At 41.0% G+C, this 21311-nt stretch overlaps 1 protein-coding gene across 2 annotated transcripts in view; it reads left to right on the forward strand.

The window, feature by feature from the left end:
• Nucleotides 1–21311, forward strand: part of TMTC2 (transmembrane O-mannosyltransferase targeting cadherins 2) — a 436273-nt gene that overhangs the window by 158397 nt on the left and 256565 nt on the right. For both annotated transcript variants that reach the window (XM_069584133.1, XM_069584134.1), the window contains exon 2: nt 12263–12833. In XM_069584133.1, coding sequence (XP_069440234.1) covers nt 12263–12833 — 571 coding nt within the window. The remainder of the gene's footprint in view (nt 1–12262; nt 12834–21311) is intronic.

Raw genomic sequence — 21311 nt, forward strand, 5'->3', positions numbered from 1 at the left:
CTATGAATTTATGAAAACCTGTGAAACTGAAATTCATAACATATACAAAGTAGTATACTGAAGTGGTTCATAAACTTGGAGTTAACTTTTGAAAGTGAAAAAGCTTCATGGCACCGCCTCTTGTTATTGTTGTGTGTGTTTGCTCAGTCATGTCTGACTTTGCAACCCCATAGACTGTAGCCCACCTGGCTCCTCTGTCCATGGAATTTTCTAGGCAAGAATACTGGAGTGGTTTGCCATTTCCTTCTCCAGGGGATCAATCCCAAGTCTCTTCATATCAGGGAAGCCCCAAACCTCATCTAGATGTTGCTAATTTAAAGTCTGGAAAATTAGGAATAAAGATATTTTCATTATGCTTTTGAGACTGATTGAACTTAATGCCAATGTGAAGGAGGTGAGTTGTAAGTATAATATTTTATGTTATGGTGGCATCATGTGGATAGAGTGAACAAGTAAATGTGTGGAAAGTATTTTTTATCATGCAATTTGCAAGGCAATGAAAAACTTTTAAGTTGTTAAGAAGCTAATATTATGGTAGAGGACTGTTTTAATCAGTGAAATTAAATGCTTGGAGTATGGTTTTCATGATGATCCCATGGTATTAGATTTTGCTTTAATCTTGCAAAATGCTTTTCATGTTAATACTTGAATAAACATTTTTAGGTGACAGAAGTTTTAATTTTATAATTTAAAAAAAAAGTTACTTTACTTACGTTTTTATTGGCTGCACCACATGGCATGCCATCATCTGCAGGTTGTTAGTTCCCCGTGTCCCACTGCAGTGGAAGTGCGGAGTGCTAGCCTCTGGGCTGCCAGAGAGGTCCCAGAAGTTTTCATTTTAAATCAGCAGCTTTCTTTTACATGGATTATTGAGTTTTTTCTTGACCATTTCCTGTAGAAACTCTGAACATGGAAGCATTGATTTATTTGTGGAACTAAAGACACTTACTTAGTCAAGGTTCATCCTTTTCATTTTCTCCCACCAAGACAAGAGAGCGTCTGGGAAAACTCTAGTCTTGGGAAGCTTTAGAGAGTGAATCTGAATCTGCGACAGCTCTGGGGCTCAGTTTAGCTGCTTCTGGGGCCATGTTTAATCAGATCCTTACTCTCTTTGTTTTGGGGGTGGGGGACTGGAGAGGGTTGCTGTTTACATATAGCTCATAAAACTCCTTTATTGCTTATAGGAAAAACTCCTAAAGGGATGGAAGAGGGGACCACTAAGAATATTCTTTAGTTACAAGGCTGAGCATTCTCAGACTTAACCTTCTTGCAAAGCTAGCAGTTACTTGGGGACCGTGTCCCTTAGATGTTTGACAACAGGCACTTTGTTACGCCTGTGGCCTCTTTTCATCCAACATCAAGACAGCTCGATTTACTTTTTTTTTTTTTAAAGGCTAGTTTCTTAGGAGTTTCTTCAATCTCTGCCATTGAAGGGTTTACAATCTAGTAGGAGGAGATGGAATGTGTTATGTTGTTAATGATAAATTCATCTAAAGCATCAGTTCAGTTCAGTCGCTTAGTCGTGTCCGACTCTGCGACCCCGTGAATCACAGCACACCTGGCCTACCTGTCTATCACCAACTCCTGGAGTTTACTCAAACTCATGTCCATTGAGTTGGTGATGCTATCCAGCCATCTCATCCTCTGTCATCCCCTTTTCCTCCTGCCCCGAATCCCTCCCAGCATCAGTCTTTTCCAATGAGTCAGCTCTTTGCATGAGGTGGCCAAAGTATTAGAGTTTCAGCTTCAGCGTCAGTCCTTCCAATGAACACCCAGGCCTGATCTCCTTTAGAATGGATTGGTTGGATCTCCTTGCAGTCCAAGGGACTTTCAAGAGTCTTCCAACACCACAGTTCAAAAGCATCAGTTCTTCGGCGCTCAGCTTTCTTCACAGTCCAACTCTCACATCCATACATGGCCACTGGAAAAACCATAGCCTTGACTAGACGGTCCTTTGTTGGCAAAGTAATGTCTTTGCTTTTGAATATGCTATCTAGTTTGGTCATAACTTTCCTTTGAAGGAGTAAGTGTCTTTTCATTTCATGGCTGCAGTCACCATCTGCAGTGATTTTGGAGCCCAAAAACATGAAGTCTGACACTATTTCCACTGTTTCCCCATCTATTTCCCATGAAGTGATGGGACCAGATGCCATGATCTTCGTTTTCTGAATATTGAGCTTTAAGCCAACTTTTTCACTCTCCTCTTTCACTTTCATCAAGAGGCGTTTTAGTTCCTCTTCACTTTCTGCCATAAGGGTGGTGTCATTTGCATATCTGAGGTGATTGATATTTCTCCTGGAAATCATGATTCCAGCTTGTGCTTCTTCCAGCCCCGCATTTCTCATGATATAGTCTGCATATAAGTTAAATAAGCAGGGTGACAATATACAGCCTTGATGTACTCCTTTTCCTATTTGGAACCAGTCTGTTGTTCCATGTCCAGTTCTAACTGTTGCTTCCTGACCTGCATATAGGTTTCTCAAGAGGCAGGTTAAGTGGTCTGGTATTTCCATTTCTTTCAGAATTTTCCACAGTTTCTTGTGATCCACACAGTCAAAGGCTTTGGCATAGTCAATAAAGCAGAAATAGATGTTTTTCTCTTTCTTTTTCCATTATCCAGCGGATGGTGGCAATTTGATCTCTGGTTCCTCTGCCTTTTCTTTTTTTTATTTAAATTTTATTTTTTTACTTTACAATACTGTATTGGTTTTGCCATACATTGACATGAATCCACCACAGGTGTACATGAGTTCCCAACCGTAAACCCCCCTCCCACCACCCTCCCCATATCATCTCTCTGGGTCATCCCAGTGCACCAGCCCCAAGCATCCTGTATCCTGTATTGAACCTAGACTAGTGATTCATTTCTTACATGATAATATACATGTTTCAATGCCATTCTCCCAAATTGTCCCACCCTCTCCCTCTCCCACAGAGCCCAAAAGTCTGTTCTTTACATCTGTGTCTCTTTTGCTGTCTCGCATACAGGGTTATCATTACCATCTTTCTAAATTCCATATATATGTGTTAGTATACTGTATTGGTGTTTTTCTTTCTGGCTTACTTCACTCTGTATAATCAGCTCCAGTTTCATCCACCTCGTTAGAACTGATTCAAATGTATTCTTTGTAATGGCTGAGTAATACTCCATAGTGTATATGTACCACAGCTTTCTTATCCATTAATCTGCTGATGGACATCTAGGTTGCTTCCATGACCTGGCTATTATAAACAGTGCTGCGATGAACATCGGGGTACACGTGTCTCTTTCAATTCTGGTTTCCTCAGTGTGTATGCCCAGCAGTGGGATGGCTGGGTCATAAGGCCCTCTGCCTTTTCTAAAACCAGCTTGAACATCTGGAAGTTCATGGTTCATGTACTGCTGAAGCCTGGTGTGGAGAATTTTGAGCATTACTTTACTAGCATGTGAGATGAGTGCCATTGTGCAGTAGTTTGAGCATTCTTTGGCATTGCCTTTCTTTGGGATTGGAATGAAAACTGACCTTTTCCAGTCCTCTGGCCACTGCTAAGTTTTCCAAATTTGCTGGCATATTGCGTGCAGCACTTTCACAGCATCATGTTTCAGGATTTGAAATATCTCAACTGGAATTCCATCACCTCCACTAGCTTTGTTTGAGTGATGCTTTCTAAGGCCCACTTGACTTCACATTCTAGGATGTCTGGCCCTAGGTGAATGATCACACCATTGTGATTATATTGGTCATGAAGATTTTTTTTTTTTTTTTGCAGTTCTTCTGTGTATTCTTGCCATCTCTTCTTAATATCTTCTGCTTCTGTTAGGTCCATACTATTTCTGCCCTAGTGCCTTCCATTTCTGCAGGACCTGAGAGAAAACTAGTATGTCCCAGAACCAGAACAGGTCTCTGCACCATACTTTACTTGCTCTACCTGTAGACCTTCCTCCAGGAATTTGAAATGCATTTCTTCTCCCCAGGCTAAGACCAACCCTCAGATGTTAGAGTGTGTATTTCACTTCCCTAGCCTGGTAGCTAAGTATTTGCTATTAACTTGAGCTTTCTAAATATAATGACTTATCCCTAAAGAAGGACTCTAATGAAAGTTAAGTGGCAAATGTGTGCCAAAGACTTTTGGGTAAGCTGATTACCCTGATGGTTTTTCTCAGTTAATTATTACTGAGTGAATGAACTGCTTTTAGATGAAAGTGATAATTCTCTCTATACTTAAAATAATGTAGTTTTTTTCTAAAAGATGAATGCAGTTCATCAATACCAATCGTTTCTAGTTAGAATTCAGTTCAACAATACATATTGAATGCCTCCTATGTGCAGGGCTCCGAAAGATAAATAAGAAGCTGTTCTGTTTCTTAGGTATTAACAGTGCATTGGGGAAGTAATGCAAGTTCTAACAAGACAATAGCTGAGTTGGACCTGACGACCATGGGTGAGCTTGATGTCTAGCAACATTGCTCTCCATCTCATGATGGAAAGTAGTAACACAGAGTAAATGCCAGTGCTCCCTGCCGCGCTATTCTTCAAACTATACTCCAGCCCAACCAACCTATTGCCCTTTTTTTTTTTTTTTTTCAGAACCCAAGCTCACCACCTTCTCTCCTGCCTCATGGTCTTTGAAAATATTGCCCATTAGTCTGGTATTCTCCCAATTCAACTCCTTTTAACTCCTTCCATGTATGTAGACATGCTTTCCCCGCAGCAATCTCTTGATCCGCTAAGACTTTCAGGAGTCTCTTCTATTCTCCCACAGCAATCACGATTTCGTGCTAGAGTAGTATTTATCGTGCTGCAGTGAGATTGCTTGTACACATCTTTGCCTCTTCTCCTAGACTGTTTCTTGAAGTCAGTGCATCTATTTTGCTTGCCCTTTATAGTATTTGCTGCTGCTGCTAAGTTGCTTCAGTCGTGTCCAACTTTATGCAACGCCATAGACAGCAGCCCACCAGGCTCCCCTGTCCCTGGGATTCTCCAGGCAAGAACACTGGAGTGGGTTGCCATTTCCTTCTCCAATGCATGAAAGTGAAAAGGGAAAGTGAAGTCGCTCAGTCATGTTCGACCCTCAGCGATCCCATGCACTGCAGGCTACCAGGCTCCTCCGTCCATGGAATTTTACAGGCAAGAATACTGGAGTGGGAGTGCCATTGCCTTAGCTCAACATGAAATGAATGAAGAAATGAGTGGGTGAATAATTTTCTTCAGACAGAATCAATCCGTTTTGTTGAGCTGTGATTTTCAATAGGGTAGAGGAGGGGACTATTAAAATCTCCTGTGTCCTGATTTCAGCATGTGTTTCCTTCTACTCTGCTGAAATGCCTTCCACATATCATTCCATTTAAGATCCCTGATGACGGTAGTAGGAAGTCAGTGTTCTCAATGGGAATGTGGCAGTGTGCAATGTCAAATCTAGTAGATTTGCAACAATAACTAGTAAATACTTTGGGGGAGACTGTGGCATCACAAACGAGCATTGGTGATGGAAGCACATTTGGACAGATATAAACTGGCTGAATGGACTGCCCAGCTGGTTCAAGTGGAAGAGGATCTGCCTGCCAATGTAGGAGCCACAGGAGACACAATCGCAGGGTCTGGAAGATTCCCTGGGGGAGGAAATGGCAAACCATGCCAGTATTCTTGCCGGGATAATCCCATGGACAGAAGAGCCAAGTGGGCCCCAGTTCATGGGGTGACAAAGAGTCAGACACAACTGAGTCCTCGCATACATACAAACTCTGGTTGAAGAACAGCAGTTCAGGCAGAAAAGGGGGAAAAATGGTCTGAGCAAAGGCCTGAGAGCTGGGGAATTCAAGTTGACATTAGGATGCATGTGGAAAAGCAATGGGAGGTTGGCCTAGAAGTCATAATGGGATTGGCTGTGAACTCTGGGCTTAGAGGGGTGTTTATTATGGTAAGAAATAGGGCGTGATGAGGGAGTCTTGTGAAGCAGAGTGATGGTGTTAGGGTTATACTTCAGGAGTTAAATTTCAGGAAGTTTCTCTATCCACAGCATGCATAATAGATCAAAAGGGAAATGAAAGCAGGCAGAGATGACTAGTTAGTTCGGTTTAACAAATATTTGTTATGTGCCTAATATATATTTCACATTGGAGAAAATATTTTCTTTCCATAAGGGGACTTAGAGCCTAGTGAAGGAAACAAAATAATCAACGGTCACTTTTAGTAAATCTCCTAAGCAGGAGAAGTCAGAAGTGAAGGAAACCTGAATGAGGGGAAGAGAAAGAGAAGTTAGAGGAGATTGAAGGGAAATTTGCATGTTGAACTTTTCTCTGAGGTCTTGACCAGTGTCAAATTATCCTTAACCAAGTTGAAAGTAGATGTAGGAGCAAAGAGAGAAGACAGGTTCCAGCTGCACTAGGAATTAACTGCCTCTCTGTCTCCTTGATCTGGGTTCCCTTTCGTTTGTGCTGGCCTCATCCTTAGGCTCTGTCTTCAGGGCCTTTAGCACCCCTAGGGCTGATCTCATTCCCCTAAGATGTCCTTTCCCAGGAGATTATTGGTGCTGCTTTGACTGCGATTGACCTGGCTGGCTGCTAAGTCAGGTCTTGTGGCTGGGAATGAGCATGACGGATATAGTACACTGACTTGCCAAATCATAAGATAGCTTTCCTCAGGAGCTGAGGACAACAGCTTCACTCTGTTCACATGAATGGAGAGTGGATTTGGCCTGCTCTCAAAAGGAAAAACAGGACACTGTTAACTAGAAGAAGATGTTTGGAAAAACCAGTCCATGACACCAGGCAAAGTAGATTTCACACATTTTAACATTGCCCCATTTGAACTTCAGCACAACAATTTGTGAGAAGTTCATCCACCAACTTGGTAAAGAAGCTGTGCTCTAGAGAGGATAACTGTCCATTTAGTGTCAGTAGAAGAATCACAATTTCATCATTCAGGTACAGCTATCACCTGGGCCAGTAGACATGTAGACTCATGAGCACCACCCAGGCTGAAGCTGTCAATGAGAAAGTGTCCCCTGGTTGCAGGCATTAGAGATGATGACCACCAAGGTGAAAAGTATAGAGTGAGCAAAGGTCAGGAGACAGAACTGGGAAGAAATGTCTGCAATTGTGAGAAAAGTCTGAAGGAGATGGTAGCCAAGGAGGGCTGGAAAGAGGAAGTCAAAGAAGATAGAAGTTTGCTTGTATGCAATTACGTTACTTTTTTATTATCAAGTCTATTAAAAGACTATTATGTGGGGGGAAAGAAAAGAGAAGAATAGGAAAAGACTAAAAGTAAAATGTTGTAAATGTTTATTATTTTGTTCTGAGAGTGTCATTAAATCTTAAAGGATTTTTAAGTGAAACAGTTATGACCACAATGCATAGATGTTGACAGCTGTAAACATGAAGAAAGAGCACTGTGTTTTCATAGATGACTGGAGCAATAAGTGTTTTGTATTAATGGTGATCAGTTCAGTTCAGTTCAGTAGCTCAGTCGTGTCCGACTCTTTGCGACCCCATAAATTGCAGCATGCCAGGCCTCCCTGTCCATCACCAACTCCCGGAGTTCACTCAGACTCACGTCCATCGAGTCTGTGATGCCATCCAGCCATCTCATCCTCTGTTGTCCTCTTCTCCTCCTGCCCCCAATCCCTCCCAGCATCAGAGTCTTTTCCAATGAGTCAACTCTTCGCATGAGGTGGCCAAAGTACTGGAGCTTCAGCTTTAGCATCATTCTCTCCAAAGAAATCCCAGGGCTGATCTCCTTCAGAATGGACTGGTTGGATCTTCTTGTAGTCCAAGGGACTCTCAAGAGTCTTCTCCAACACCACAGTTCAAAAGCATCTATTCTTTGGTGCTCAGCTTTCTTCACAGTGCAACTCTCACATCCATACATGACCACTGGAAAAACCATAGTTAATGGTGATAATAATACTAATAATGATAGCAGGTAGTGTGTTACATATATTACATGTAACACTGTGCGTTTTGCTTACTAACTCATTAACTCCTCAAAATGGTCCTGTAAAGCAAGTACAATTGTTATCCTTATCTTGCAGATAAGAAAACTGAGGTACAGAGAGGTGCAGTAATTGGTCCAGTTGGTTCCAGAATCACCTTTTGTAACTATTGCATCTCACTGCCTTTCCTGGAGATAGATAGGTGTGCTTGGGTAGCACAGAAGCAGGGCAGATTAACAAAGGATATATGCTCTTTCTTTTTTATCCTGCAGAACAAATTTCAATCCATCACCTAAAAAAAATTTTTTTTTTTTTTGCTTTTTTTAAGTTTGGCTTTTTAGTAGAACAGTTGAAAGCACTTGGGGGAGAGTGTGCCATTTGATGTTTGGAAAATGTAAGCATCATTCCTGCTCTGAAGGACTAACGGTCATCATTTATGTGGGTGCTTGTGACTGAAAAGGTCAATGGACAGGAAAAAAATAGCAGAGAAACACACACAAGGACAGTTGGGATGGTGGTGTCACATCATTCATCAGCTTTATAACAGTGTTGGCCTTTGTCAACATTTTTTAAAGGAAAAATCATAAGGCAGCAAAAACCAAAGAGCCACAAATGAACAAAACTGAAAATAGGTTAAACCCCTCTTGAAGACTTGAGAGAATAGATGTTTTTGTTCCGAAAGACAGTCTCCTAGTCCTGTGTTCTCTGGAGAATTCTGCCTACATTTTTTTTTTTTTCCACATCTGCTACTTCAACATTCTTCATCTTTCCTGGAGTGAAAATTTCCTAATTCCTTAGTGTCTTTTGAATTGTCAATACCCACTCACAGAAGTAACTTCAGATTATAATAGCATGAAATTTTGTTTTGACTTAAGCCTTTCTATTAGCTGAGAAATAGCAGAAGAGGTTTCCCTCTTTCAGTTTTGGACTCAGGTAAGAAAATTCAAACAGATGAGAACCTATTTTGTTTAGTGTTGAATGACTACCTTTGCTTCTCATTTTGCTGGCAGATTGTTTAGGTTCTATTAAGTCCCTTTCGGTCCATTTCTTCCTTAATATGATGAAAGGGATGTATATTTCATCTCTTACCACTGACTTGAATGTGTGTGATGACTTTTGTTCTAAAGCCCAGTATAATTTAGTCTTATTTCATGTTCTTATGCCATAACATCCATTGAGTAAATAAAAACCTACCTAATAAGATAACACCCATCAGATAATTTTATCAGACTTATGTCTCCACTAGTGGAGTATATTTTGAACATGGGTGTAATGTTCCTTTGCTCTTACATTTTTGTTTTATTGATGCTGTTTGCCCTTTAAATTTTTTTCCTACAGTGCAGAAAATTTAGGGCTGTACCTCAGTCTTTTTTCTCACCGTGAAATTATGAGATTTGTTAGTTTTGTCTTTTGTTTGGAAATTCTTGTTTCATTGGAGTTAGTCTTATATCTTGTTGGCTGCTGCGGATTACTAGATTTATTGCTTTGGACATAAGAAATCCTGGCGACTTTGAACCAATTTTTTTTAAGTATTTTTTTTTTTTCTTTTTCTTTCACTTGAAAAGGAAAGCTTGTTGTGGAACTGAACTAATAGCATGTAGAAAACCTGGTTTAGGGAACATGGCTGCATCCTGTATGGGTCTGCCCCTGAAAGGGTAAAGTATTGTCCTAAACAAAACGTGCTTCTCAGCTTTCCTTGCTAAATCAGCCAAGTCTTATCCCACAGTGTTCTGCTGTTGAGCTTTCTGCTGTCCCGACTTTGAATATGTATTTCTGCATTGATATTAGAGAAATTCACATCAGTATTTAGTTAATGTTTAATGGAGGCCAGTTGGCTTTTTATTCTCAATGGCTTGAAATCAGCTTTCTCTGACAACACTGTTTGGCAGTTTTTCATATTTCTTTAAAATTTTAATTATAACCCATCAAGTCTTAAGCAATTACTTCTGGGGTAGGCTCTTGATGAATGTCATAACAAGGTGTTTTAATTTAATGGATCCAGAATAACATCTGTTTCTAATATTTTAAAAGCCAATTTATATGGAAATTCATTTATACACAGTCAGTACACAGAGCCTTGTAAAAATCAAATCAAATTGGAAAATCAAACCACCATGATATAGTAGGTCTTCGGTTAACAAAGGATTTCACTGATGAGTAGATTCAGCTGCCACTTGCTAATACCCTAAATAAAGGAGAAAGAAAGTGAAGTCACTCAATCGTGTCCCCATGGACTGTAGCCTACCAGGCTCCTCTGTCCATGGAATTTTGCAGGCAAGATTACTGGAGTGGGCTGCCATTTTCTTCTCCAGGGGATCTTCCTGACCCAGGGATCGAACCTGGGTCTCCCACGTTGCAGGCAGACACTTTACCATCTGAGCCACAAGGGAAGTACAACACCCTAAATATTGCACCTTAAACAAGATAGCAATTTATTTCTCATACTCATGTAGTTTGTCCAGAGCTGGTATGGTCTACTATGACAGGGCCTGCGTTTCCTTCAGTCTTATGCTCTGTTGGGCGTGATTTCTATTCCTAAGGACATCTTATGGGTCAGGATGGCTGCTGGAACTCCAGCTATTACATCTGTGCTCCAGCAGAAAGGAGGTAGAGGGGTAGAGGACGGAAGAATACTAAGCTTTTTCTTTTTAAGGATACTTTTTCCCAAAAGAAGTAGTTTTCTCTCTGTGTTCCACTGGCCAAATATTAGTCAGTGGCAAATATTAGTCATGTGACCATATTTAACAGCCAAGGAAGATAGGAAATGATCTTTTTTTTTCCCCCCCAGAAGACCCAGCTAAAAACTAAAGATGTTGTAAGTGTGGGAAAAGGGGAGGATACACATTGGAGAACTGTCTGTCACCTTGAGTACTTCTTAAAACATGATTTTAACAGATCTTCTGCCTTTTATTGAATATCTAGAAAAGTCAGCTAGTTCTCATAAGTAGATAATATATAAAGAAGGACTAGAATGGTGTTTGGCAGAGTAGATAAAACAGGCATAGATATCCATCAGTGGTAATTGGTTCATTCTACTCCCCAGGTGCACCTGATTTCAAAAGTTGTTGGTCAAGCTGAATTTAATAAGGGACTTTCTGTAGATTAGAATACAGTCTTTGTAGGATAGTAATCGGAGAAGGCAATGGCACCCCACTCCAGTACTCTTGCCTGGAAAATCCCATGGACGGAGGAGCCTGGTAGGCTGCAGTCCATGGAGTCACCAAGAGTTAGACACGACTGAGTCACTTCACTTTCCCTTTTCACTTTCATGCATTGAAGAAGGAAATGGCAACCCACTCCAGTATTCTTGCCTGGATGATCCCAGGGAGAGGGGAGCTTGGTGGGCTGCCGTCTATGGGGTCGCAAAGAGTCGAACACGACTAAAGCGACTTAGCAGCAGCAGCAGAACAGTAATAGTAACAGCCAACAGGGACAAGATGTTCCTTGCACTAGGTTTCCAGAACATGCGTGAATCTGCAAAGCAGTGTCCTTTGCTTTTCTGCGTAGAAGATAAATGAACAATTACAAGAGTTAGAAATGTGGCATCTTGGGCTCCTCCTTGACCTACTGAATTAGAACCTTTGCCTGCCTGTTAAGAAATCCCCAGGTGATCGTCATGTATGGGAATCATTTCCCTGGGCAGAGATTCTATCTAAAATTGATTTCTACTAACAGAGCTAGTCCTTCCTCTAAGTCTATCCCCTACATCAGTATTACCTGAGACTTTGCTTCTTAAAAAATGCCTATTCTTAGGCCTTATATTAGCCTAATGCCTGAGATCTGCATTTTTAGCCATCATGCCACAGAAGGGCAGTTGTTTGACAACTGCTTTATTAAGCTTTTACTAAAGACTCTGATGCTGGGAGGGATTGGGGGCAGGAGGAAAAGGGGATGACAGAGGATGAGATGGCTGGATGGCATCACGGACTCGATGGACGTGAGTCTGAGTGAACTCCGGGTGTTGGTGATGGACAGGGAGGCCTGGCTGCTGCGATTCATGGGGTCGCAGAGTCGGACATGACTGAGCAACTGAACTGAACTAAAGGGATGGAAACTGCATTCATTCTCCAAAGGTATTTGCATTCAAACAAAGAAGAAAAACTTGCGGAGAAGAAATACAACCCTAATTGTGGCACCTAGTAAGTGTGAAGGGGAGGCTCTGAATTCACTCTCCCTGTGAAGCCGCTCTAAGGCTTTTCTGCATTAATCACGTACACCTGGAAGCCCATCTAAAACCACGTGAAGAGAAAGCTACGCGGGAAGGCGATGTTTCAGCAGTGTATTTTAGCAATGTGTTTTCTTTTTTTTCCTTTCTGTCTTTTACATTTGATTTCTTTTCTTTGTTTTTTAGCCGTGCTATCAAGACGAACCAGGACCTTCTCCCAGAAACCCCCTGGACCCACATTTTCTACAATGACTTTTGGGGGACCCTGCTAACCCACAGCGGCAGCCACAAGTCCTACCGGCCCCTCTGCACTCTTTCTTTCCGCCTGAACCATGCCATCGGAGGGCTGAATCCCTGGAGCTACCATCTGGTCAACGTGCTGTTGCACGCCGCGGTCACTGGTCTCTTCACAAACTTCTCGAAGATCCTCCTTGGGGACGGGTACTGGACCTTCATGGCTGGCTTAATGTTCGCCTCTCATCCCATCCACACGGAGGCCGTGGCAGGAATCGTGGGCCGGGCTGATGTGGGGGCCAGTTTCTTCTTCCTCCTCTCCTTGCTCTGCTACATGAAACACTGTTCTACAAGAGGCTCCTCGGCCAGGACCTGGGGCTGGTTCCTGGGGACCGGAATGTGCGCCGGATGCAGCATGTTATGGAAGGAGCAAGGAGTCACGGTCCTGGCAGTTTCCGCCGTTTATGATGTCTTTGTCTTTCACAGACTGAAAATGAAACAGATCTTACCCACCATCTACAAAGTAAGTGATTGTTGGGCATGAGCATTGGGTTACTGAGTTCTCTCCCTGCTTGATCCCTTTTCCCAATTTAAAACAAATTATTCCTTTTCAGAGAGAATTTAAAGTAAGTTACTTTTTGATCTTCGGGAGGTGGAAGTGTCCTCTCTGACCTTTCCCTACTAACCTGGGTGTCAGTCTCTGATTATTTTATTTCTCGGGTTTCTTAGTTTCATGATTTCCAAGAGGAAATCCCCAAGAGGGTAGAAGGACAGTTCTGCCTTGTAAAGAATATGCATCTTTATTTATCATTTACTCCTTTATTTCAGTCCAAGTCCTGTAATCCAATAAATTGCCTGTAATAGGTGTTTGAAAAAATAACACAGCTGATCAGTGAGCTGGATGCTCGACTCTGGAAAGAGGAAATCCTCTGCCATTTGTTAATATTACTTTTCCTAAGCTGACTTTGGAAAACAAACCTCTCTGCTGTGCTCTGGGAAGTCACATTCTTAAATAATGAGTCATATTCACCTTTTCCTTGTTGTAGTGTAGAAGAATAGAAGAGTCAAAACAGAAATTGGTTATTATAAGTTCTGCCCTGAGGCCAATTAAGACCTTTGCCTCAGGGCTTAATATGTGTTCTTCCGAATTCCCTCTGTGGTTTCAAATGCAGTGTTGTTTGAAGGTCACGGAAGCACTTTTGGATCCCAAGTACTTGAAGAAAACTGAGCAGTTTCCTGCTGGTGTGTTAAGGGAATGCCTTGAGTGGACTAGTGCATCTTGAGAAACTGCCCGCTTCCCATCTCCACATCCTCCCTCCCTCACAATAAGCTCATCCTTGCCTTGCCTTCAAGTAAGAGACTGAACTTGGCCAGTGCCTGCAACCTCAGACATGATTCAGACCAGCTCCTTTATCCTTTTGGATACTCTTCAGCAAGGAGTATAATGGTTTAGGATACTGACCCTGAGAAAACTGTCAAATGTTGTAGTTTTTACTACTTTTTTCCTCTCAGTTCTTAATTCTACTTAAAATCGAATCGGGAAGGAATTGAAGAACAAAATGACGGGAAATAAAACATTTATTTTGAAATGACTTTTTTTTTTAAAACTTAGGAAGAGTAATTACTGAGGTGCTTCTGCTCTGTGGGGAAACAATGTGTTTCCTTAGAACTCAAGTATCAAGTGCTTAATGAAGTTCTTTTGTGATTTCCATTAACTGCTGAAACTTGAGAACCCTCATTAGATTTGGCGCTTTGAAAAACAACATGGGTTTGAAAGCCAAGCTCTTAATTTCAAATCAATTTTAAATATTCATTCAAAGAAATTTAGGGAGAACAATCTTTTTCTTTTTAAAACCACATCATCAACAATAGCAAGTTGTCTTGTACTGGAAAAACAAACAGAATAAGTCATGGTCCTTGTCCTTTGCAGGGTGAGAGCTATTTGGGGATGCAGATTGGGTGTTTTAAGACCTTGATAGCCTGTGAAGCACTGTGTTTTTTCTGCAGAATTTTCATCTTACCATTTCATAAATTAGGAAATTATTTTGATATGTCAGTTTAGGACTTGCTTTTAGGATTTTTGAAGTTCTCTTCTGAGAAATTTTTGGTTCTCTAAGCTTATTTTTCAGAGAAGGCAATGGCAACCCACTCCAGTACTCTTGCCTGGAAAATCCCATGGATGGAGGAGCCTGGTGGGCTGCAGTCCATGGGGTCGCTAAGAGTTGGACACGACTGAGCGACTTCACTTTCCCTTTTCACTTTCATGCATTGGAGAAGGAAATGGCAACCCACTCCAGTGTCCTTGCCTGGAGAATCCCAGGGCCGGGGGAGCCTCCTGGGCTGCTGTCTATGGGATCGCACAGAGTCAGACACGACTGAAGCGACTTCGCAGCAGCAGCAAGCTTATTTTCAAGGATAAAGTTGCTGATAGAGCCCCTTACTATAAACTTGTCTTATGTAATATTTGGGACATATTTATAATAGAAAATTATTTTTTGTTTATCTGAAAGTACAGTACAACTGGGCATCCTGTGTTTTATTTGGCAGCCTTACTCATGCTGCTGCTTAAGAAAATGAGAACTGCCACTAACTAGTGCAAGGAAAGACAACTTTTCTTTCTATCTAAGTTCTTTGGTTGCACTAATAATTAAATTGCCATAGGACAGATTAACAGAATTTGCCTGCAGTGCAGGAGACCTGGGTTCGATCCCTGGGTCGGGAAGATCCCCTGGAGAGGGAAATGGCAAACGACTCCAGTATACTTACCTGGAAAATCCCATGGACAGAGGAGCCTGGTGGGCTGCAGTCCATGGGATCTCAAAGAGTCGGGCACAAAGATTCCCATCCTATGGGAAAGGACTTAATGCTTTGAATGTTCAGTGTCTTGAGAAGTTCTCAAATGGAAACTTACCCAGGCTGTCTGGTAACCACTGCTTGTGGTCAAGGAAGTTAGTCATGGCAGCAATACCCTTCATCTGATAGTTGCTATCTCAGCTTAGCTTATTCCTTTTTTCTAGGTTTGGCCTTGTGGGTTTAATGAGGGCATTTGGATAATAGATTTTATAGACTTGTGAGAAACCTGGAGAGGATCTATGCCTGGCCCCTTGTCTCCAGCTGAGGTGTAGAGAACCAGAGATGGGAGGGTCACCCAGAAAATGGAATCCCTAGAACTAGAAGACATATTTGTGACTGTCTAGTGATCTTACATTGTAAGGGTATGAAGATGAATAAAGAGATGACTCCACAGTAGAGAAGGAAATAATATGTATTGAATCTTAACTTGCACTGAGTGAGTCACCTTAAACTAGTTCAATGACCTGTTTCTTTATGTCAGAATAGAGATCATGTTCTCCCCTGGAGTAGCTGGGAAGATTATATAAAATTGTATGGTGTTTGTTGTGAACTGCTGCTGCTGCTAAGTCGCTTTATTTATTTATTTTTATTTATTTATTTTTTTTTTAGTTTTTTATTTTTTAAGTTTTAAAATCTTTAATTCTTACATGCATTCCCAAACATGAACCCCCCTCCCACCTCCCTCCCCATAACATAGTTCTGGGTCATCCCCATGCACCAGCCCCAAGCATGCTGCATCCTGCGTCAGACATAGACTGGCGATTCAATTCATATGATAGTATACATGTTAGAATGTCATTCTCCCAAATCATCCCACCCTCTCCCTCTCCCTCTGAGTCCAAAAGTCCGTTATACACATCTGTGTCTCTTTCCCTGTCTTGCATACAGGGTCGTCATTGTCATCTTCCTAAATTCCATATATATGTGTTAGTATACTGTATTGCTGTTTTTCTTTCTGGCTTACTTCACTCTGTATAATCGGCTCCAGTTTCATCCATCTCATCAGAACTGATTCAAATGAATTCTTTTTAACGGCTGAGTAATATTCCATTGTGTATATGTACCACAGCTTTCTTATCCATTCATCTGCTGATGGACATCTAGGTTGTTTCCATGTCCTGGCTATTATAAACAGTGCTGCGATGAACATTGGGGTACATGTGTCTCTTTCAATTCTGGTTTCCTCGGTGTGTATGCCCAGAAGTGGGATTGCTGGGTCATAAGGTAGTTCTATTTGCAATTTTTTAAGGAATCTCCACACTGTTCTCCATAGTGGCTGTACTAGTTTGCATTCCCACCAACAGTGTAGGAGGGTTCCCTTTTCTCCACACCCTCTCCAGCATTTATTGCTTGCAGATTTTTGGATCGCAGCCATTCTGACTGGTGTGAAGTGGTACCTCATTGTGGTTTTGATTTGCATTTCTCTAATAATGAGTGATGTTGAGCATCTTTTCATGTGTTTGTTAGCCATCCGTATGTCTTCTTTGGAGAAATGTCTATTTAGTTCTTTGGCCCATTTTTTGATTGGGTCGTTTATTTTTCTGGAGTTGAGCTGCATAAGTTGCTTGTATATTTTTGAGATTAGTTGTTTGTCAGTTGCTTCATTTGCTATTATTTTCTCCCATTCAGAAGGCTGTCTTTTCACCTTGCTTATATTTTCCTTTGTTGTGCAGAAGCTTTTAACTTTAATTAGATCCCATTTGTTTATTTTTGCTTTTATTTCCAGTATTCTGGGAGGTGGATCATAGAGGATCCTGCTGTGATTTATGTCTGAGAGTGTTTTGCCTATGTTCTCCTCTAGGAGTTTTATAGTTTCTGATCTTACATTTAGATCTTTAATCCATTTTGAGTTTATTTTTGTGTGCGGTGTTAGAAAGTGATCTAGTTTCATTCTTTTACAAGTGGTTGACCAGTTTTCCCAGCACCACTTGTTAAAGAGATTGTCTTTACTCCATTGTATATTCTTGCCTCCTTTGTCAAAGATAAGGTGTCCATATGTGTGTGGATTTATCTCTGGGCTTTCTATTTTGTTCCATTGATCTATATGTCTGTCTTTGTGCCAGTACCATACTGTCTTTGCTAAGTCGCTTTAGTTGTGTCTGACTCTGTGTGACTCCATAGACAGCAGCCCACCAGGCTTCCCGGCCCTGGGATTCTCCAGGCAAGAACACTGGAGTGGGTTGCCATTTCCTTCTCCAATGCATGAAAGTAAAAAGGGAAAGTGAAGTCGCTCAGTCATGTCCAACTCTTAGTGACCCCATGGGCTGCAGCCCACCAGGCTCCTCCATCCATGGGATTTTCCAGGCAGGAATACTGGAGTGGGGTGCCATTGCCTTCTCCGTTGTTGTGAACTGGATACCCAGTATTTGGAAGGCACTTAATGCATATTAGTTGAAGGGAAAGAAGAAACATCAATGGAAATTATAATTCTTTATTTGAAGAAAGAGATAGCCAAACTTTTTCCAGTGGTTTCAAAGCATATGAATTAGGAATCAACTGAAGCTGAAGCATGAATATTTAAGCAAAAACTTCCATTTAGAATTTCATGACTATAGAGCTTGTAAACACTGGCATAGATTACATATGGAAGTTATAGAAAAATTTCATATTCTGTCTTTAAAATATATAGATTTCTATGCCTGGGGTGAGTTAGAAGAGACTCTGAAGGAAGTGGATTAAAAGACTTTTCAATCTTAAACGAATACATCTTGAATGTCTTACTAATTAACTCTACATCAGAGTTATCATAGTTTGCCAGATGAAATAAACTTCCCTGCCTTATTAAAACAGAATTTATATGTAAACAGAAAAACCCAGTGCACAAATGTTTAGCTCTATTATGCAAACCAAAGAACTAGCCAAATGCTCGAAAATCTAAAAATGGTGGTCCTCCTCAAGTTGGAAATGACTAAAACTAGAGGGGCAGTCTCTCCATTTTTATAGTTTTGTCAGTAATGTTTTTCTCATAGCAATCACACTCAGCTTCTTGCTTCACGTTTCTTTAGCAATGTCAGATGTTTTGATTCTGTACTTCTTGTCAGGTCCTAAAGTCAACGTTTACTGGGATCAGGAAGAAGGAACTGTAGGGACAGGAGTTACATCTGCTCCCTGGGACTTCTCTCTATCCCATCATTGCAATGAGAAAGTACAGGGTTCTGTTTGGGAGAGGTTAAGATTTTTCTAAGACTTCCATCTGGATTTTCTGTGACATCTCCTGTTATTTAATATTGATTACTTATGAACAAACATGCCCTGTTTGGGCCAGACAGCCTTCTTGGGATGACTGAATTTGGCCAGAATTCTTGGCTGCCATTTTTTGACTGCTCAGGTTCAAGCAAATGATGCCTGTGTCCATATGACATGTAAAATTTCTGTAGTTCTGCAGAGGAAATAAGGAAATAGTAAGTACCCAGAATATTGTAGATATTTTTAGTATTTAGTAACCATGTATGGGATTCCCAGGTGGCTTAGTGATAAAGAATCCACCTGCAGTGCAGGAGACATGGGTTTGATCCCTGGGTGGGGAAGATCTTCTGGAGAGGAAATGGAAACCCACTCCAGTATTCTTGCCTAGGAAATCCCATGGACAGAGAAGTCTGGTGGGCTACAGTCCATGAGGTTGCAAAGACTCAGACATGACTAAACGCACACAAACACACACAACCATGTACAGTGTTTATATCTCCTGCACACTGTTCTGAATATGCCAAAAATATTAGCACATTTAGCTTAGTTAGTAAATGCTTATAAGAGAATAATATGACTTTTGAAATAATATGGTTGATTATAACATGAAATAATACAGTTTTCAATACTTGGGGAAAAAATTGGAGGATTTGTAAGAGATTAAATACGTGGGCTTCCCCAGTGAATTACTGAATTCACACTTAAAGGCTGACTTTTGAAACGGATGTGCCTGCAGTGGCAAGGTGAAATCTTATACCTTCTCCTTTTTACAGTGAGGATTTCATTCCTGATTAGGGAGGTCTGGAAGGTGGGACTGGAAGAGATGCATGTTAGAAAAATGTTGAAAAATAAGTTTTCTTGACCTCTCAACAAATGACTACTTTAGCCTTTCTTAGATGGTTTTCACTTACTTAGCTTTATGTTGTCAAAAAATAAGGGGGATGGGGAACCCTTGAAAGACACTTAAACTAGCCTTGCAAATAAATGCTAGACTTTTATCTGCCCACAAAATATTTTACAAGTCTCCCATGATCCCAGGAGGTACATGGGTAATAAAATCAGTAAAGGCAACATTTTTCTTACTTACCCAACATCAGTCATTGCTTGCCTAGTGGCCATTTTCTGTGCTTGTTTAACATCTGTTAACTGTTTTAATGTGGAAATATCTTTTTTTCCCCTTTATTAGCCTCATAATCACTTATTCAGTTACAGGTGGAAAAAAATTAAACAGGAAAGGAAATCTGAAAGGAAGGGTAACAATTCTAATTATAGCCCAAAATAATTTGGAAAAAGGAAGCCCTTTGAGTTTGATAGTAAGACTTTCTCTACAGATGACTGCATTTATTTTACCGTAGTTGCCTTCAAGATATGTATTGTCTGGATAGCCACCTTTTTTTTTTTTTCAAATGAAATCTTGTGGCTTTATGTCATATAAACAGGATAAAGACACTATATTACTAGAGAGGGACATGGGAGGCATTGCCACTTTTGAAAAACAAGTCACCTCTATCTAGCAAAACTTTATTTTAATGCAAAGCCAGATATGATTGATGGAAGTTGCATGTGGTGAGCAAGTTTACCTTTATCTTGGGTGTTAAGTAAGCTGGGCTCTATAATGGGATGCAGTCATCAGACCCACACTAACAAACAGTCGCATATTTCCAACCCATTTACTGGGTGTATTTTGAAAATGGTTTCCCAGGGTCGGGGCTTACATTCTGTTGAAGGTTTTGGGCTCATCGCTGTCTGAACACTGAAGACATTGAATGTGGTGCTTTTGTACATCAGACTATGTTGTGTGGCTCCCCACGTACAGAAGAACCAGTGTATAGCCTGCAGGTATTTGCACATTGGATCCACATGTGCTTTTTTAACTTGATTAGCTGTTTGGATGGCATTAGCAGAATCTGTTATCATTTATGGCTTCGTCCCTTTTAGACCAGATTTGTGGTTTTACTCAAGATGTGACCCTCATATCCATTGCCTTGAATGAAATAGGATATATTTGCTGATTCTGATTGTCTTTAAGCACCATCTGTGCCACTCTGCTTCAAGTAGTGTTCTTGCTTTCTGAAAACTGTCTTTACCTTCATTTGTCTTACACTTGGCTTTGTGAGAATCTAGATATAGCAAGGGACTGGTTATATAATACTGGTTCTGATCACAGTATTTCCTTGCATTATTGAAACTGGAGGGGTGACTGTTTGTCATGCACTTACAAATGAATTTGGATTTCCTCCCAGTAAACTTGTTGTAGCGTTTAATATTCATGACCTGTAGTACTTTAAAACTTTGAACAGCTGCCAAGACCGCTAACCAGATAATACCACAAATAAAGTCGAGGTTCAGAAATATTTTTCAATTCTAAAAGTCAAAGATTAATAGGGTATTTTATTCCTGCAGGTTGGCTTCCTCGCTCAGCTGATTTGAGATGATTCTGTATTCTGCTTGCTTGCTGTTTAGGTTCAAGTCAAGTCATTTAAATTTGGGAAACTGACTATTCTTGCAAGTTTCTGTGATGCTTGCATTAGAGTGTTAATACCTGGGATAGCGATCTTATCACAAATTACGATTATTTTTTTAAAGGTTCATCTTTGTGCAAGGCACTGTGGTGGGTGATGTGAGGAGTCTAAGATGAATCAATAAAATTCTGTTCTTAAGGACATTTGAGAGTAGTAGGAAGTTGAGAGTAGCACGTGTAGGTGTAGAACTGGAATTCAAGCTGGACAGTGGTGAGGGTTGTCAGGCACTTGGAGCCCGAAGGCAGCTGAGAGGACGGGGAGGTGACTTTCAGCTGAGGGGATGGGAAGCACCTTCTGGGGCAGGGTGTGTCCGCAGGGCCCTGAAGGATTGTTTGGATGTAGGTATTTATAATTAGAGAGGTGGGGAAAAGTGGAACGTGGTGGGTGAGCATTGCCTTGAGGGAAACTCACAGAAAGTTACTGAGGGGCACTGAGCAGTC

The sequence above is a fragment of the Ovis canadensis genome, chromosome 3 (genome assembly GCF_042477335.2).
Source record: "Ovis canadensis isolate MfBH-ARS-UI-01 breed Bighorn chromosome 3, ARS-UI_OviCan_v2, whole genome shotgun sequence".
In the NCBI taxonomy this organism is placed as follows: domain Eukaryota; kingdom Metazoa; phylum Chordata; class Mammalia; order Artiodactyla; family Bovidae; genus Ovis; species Ovis canadensis.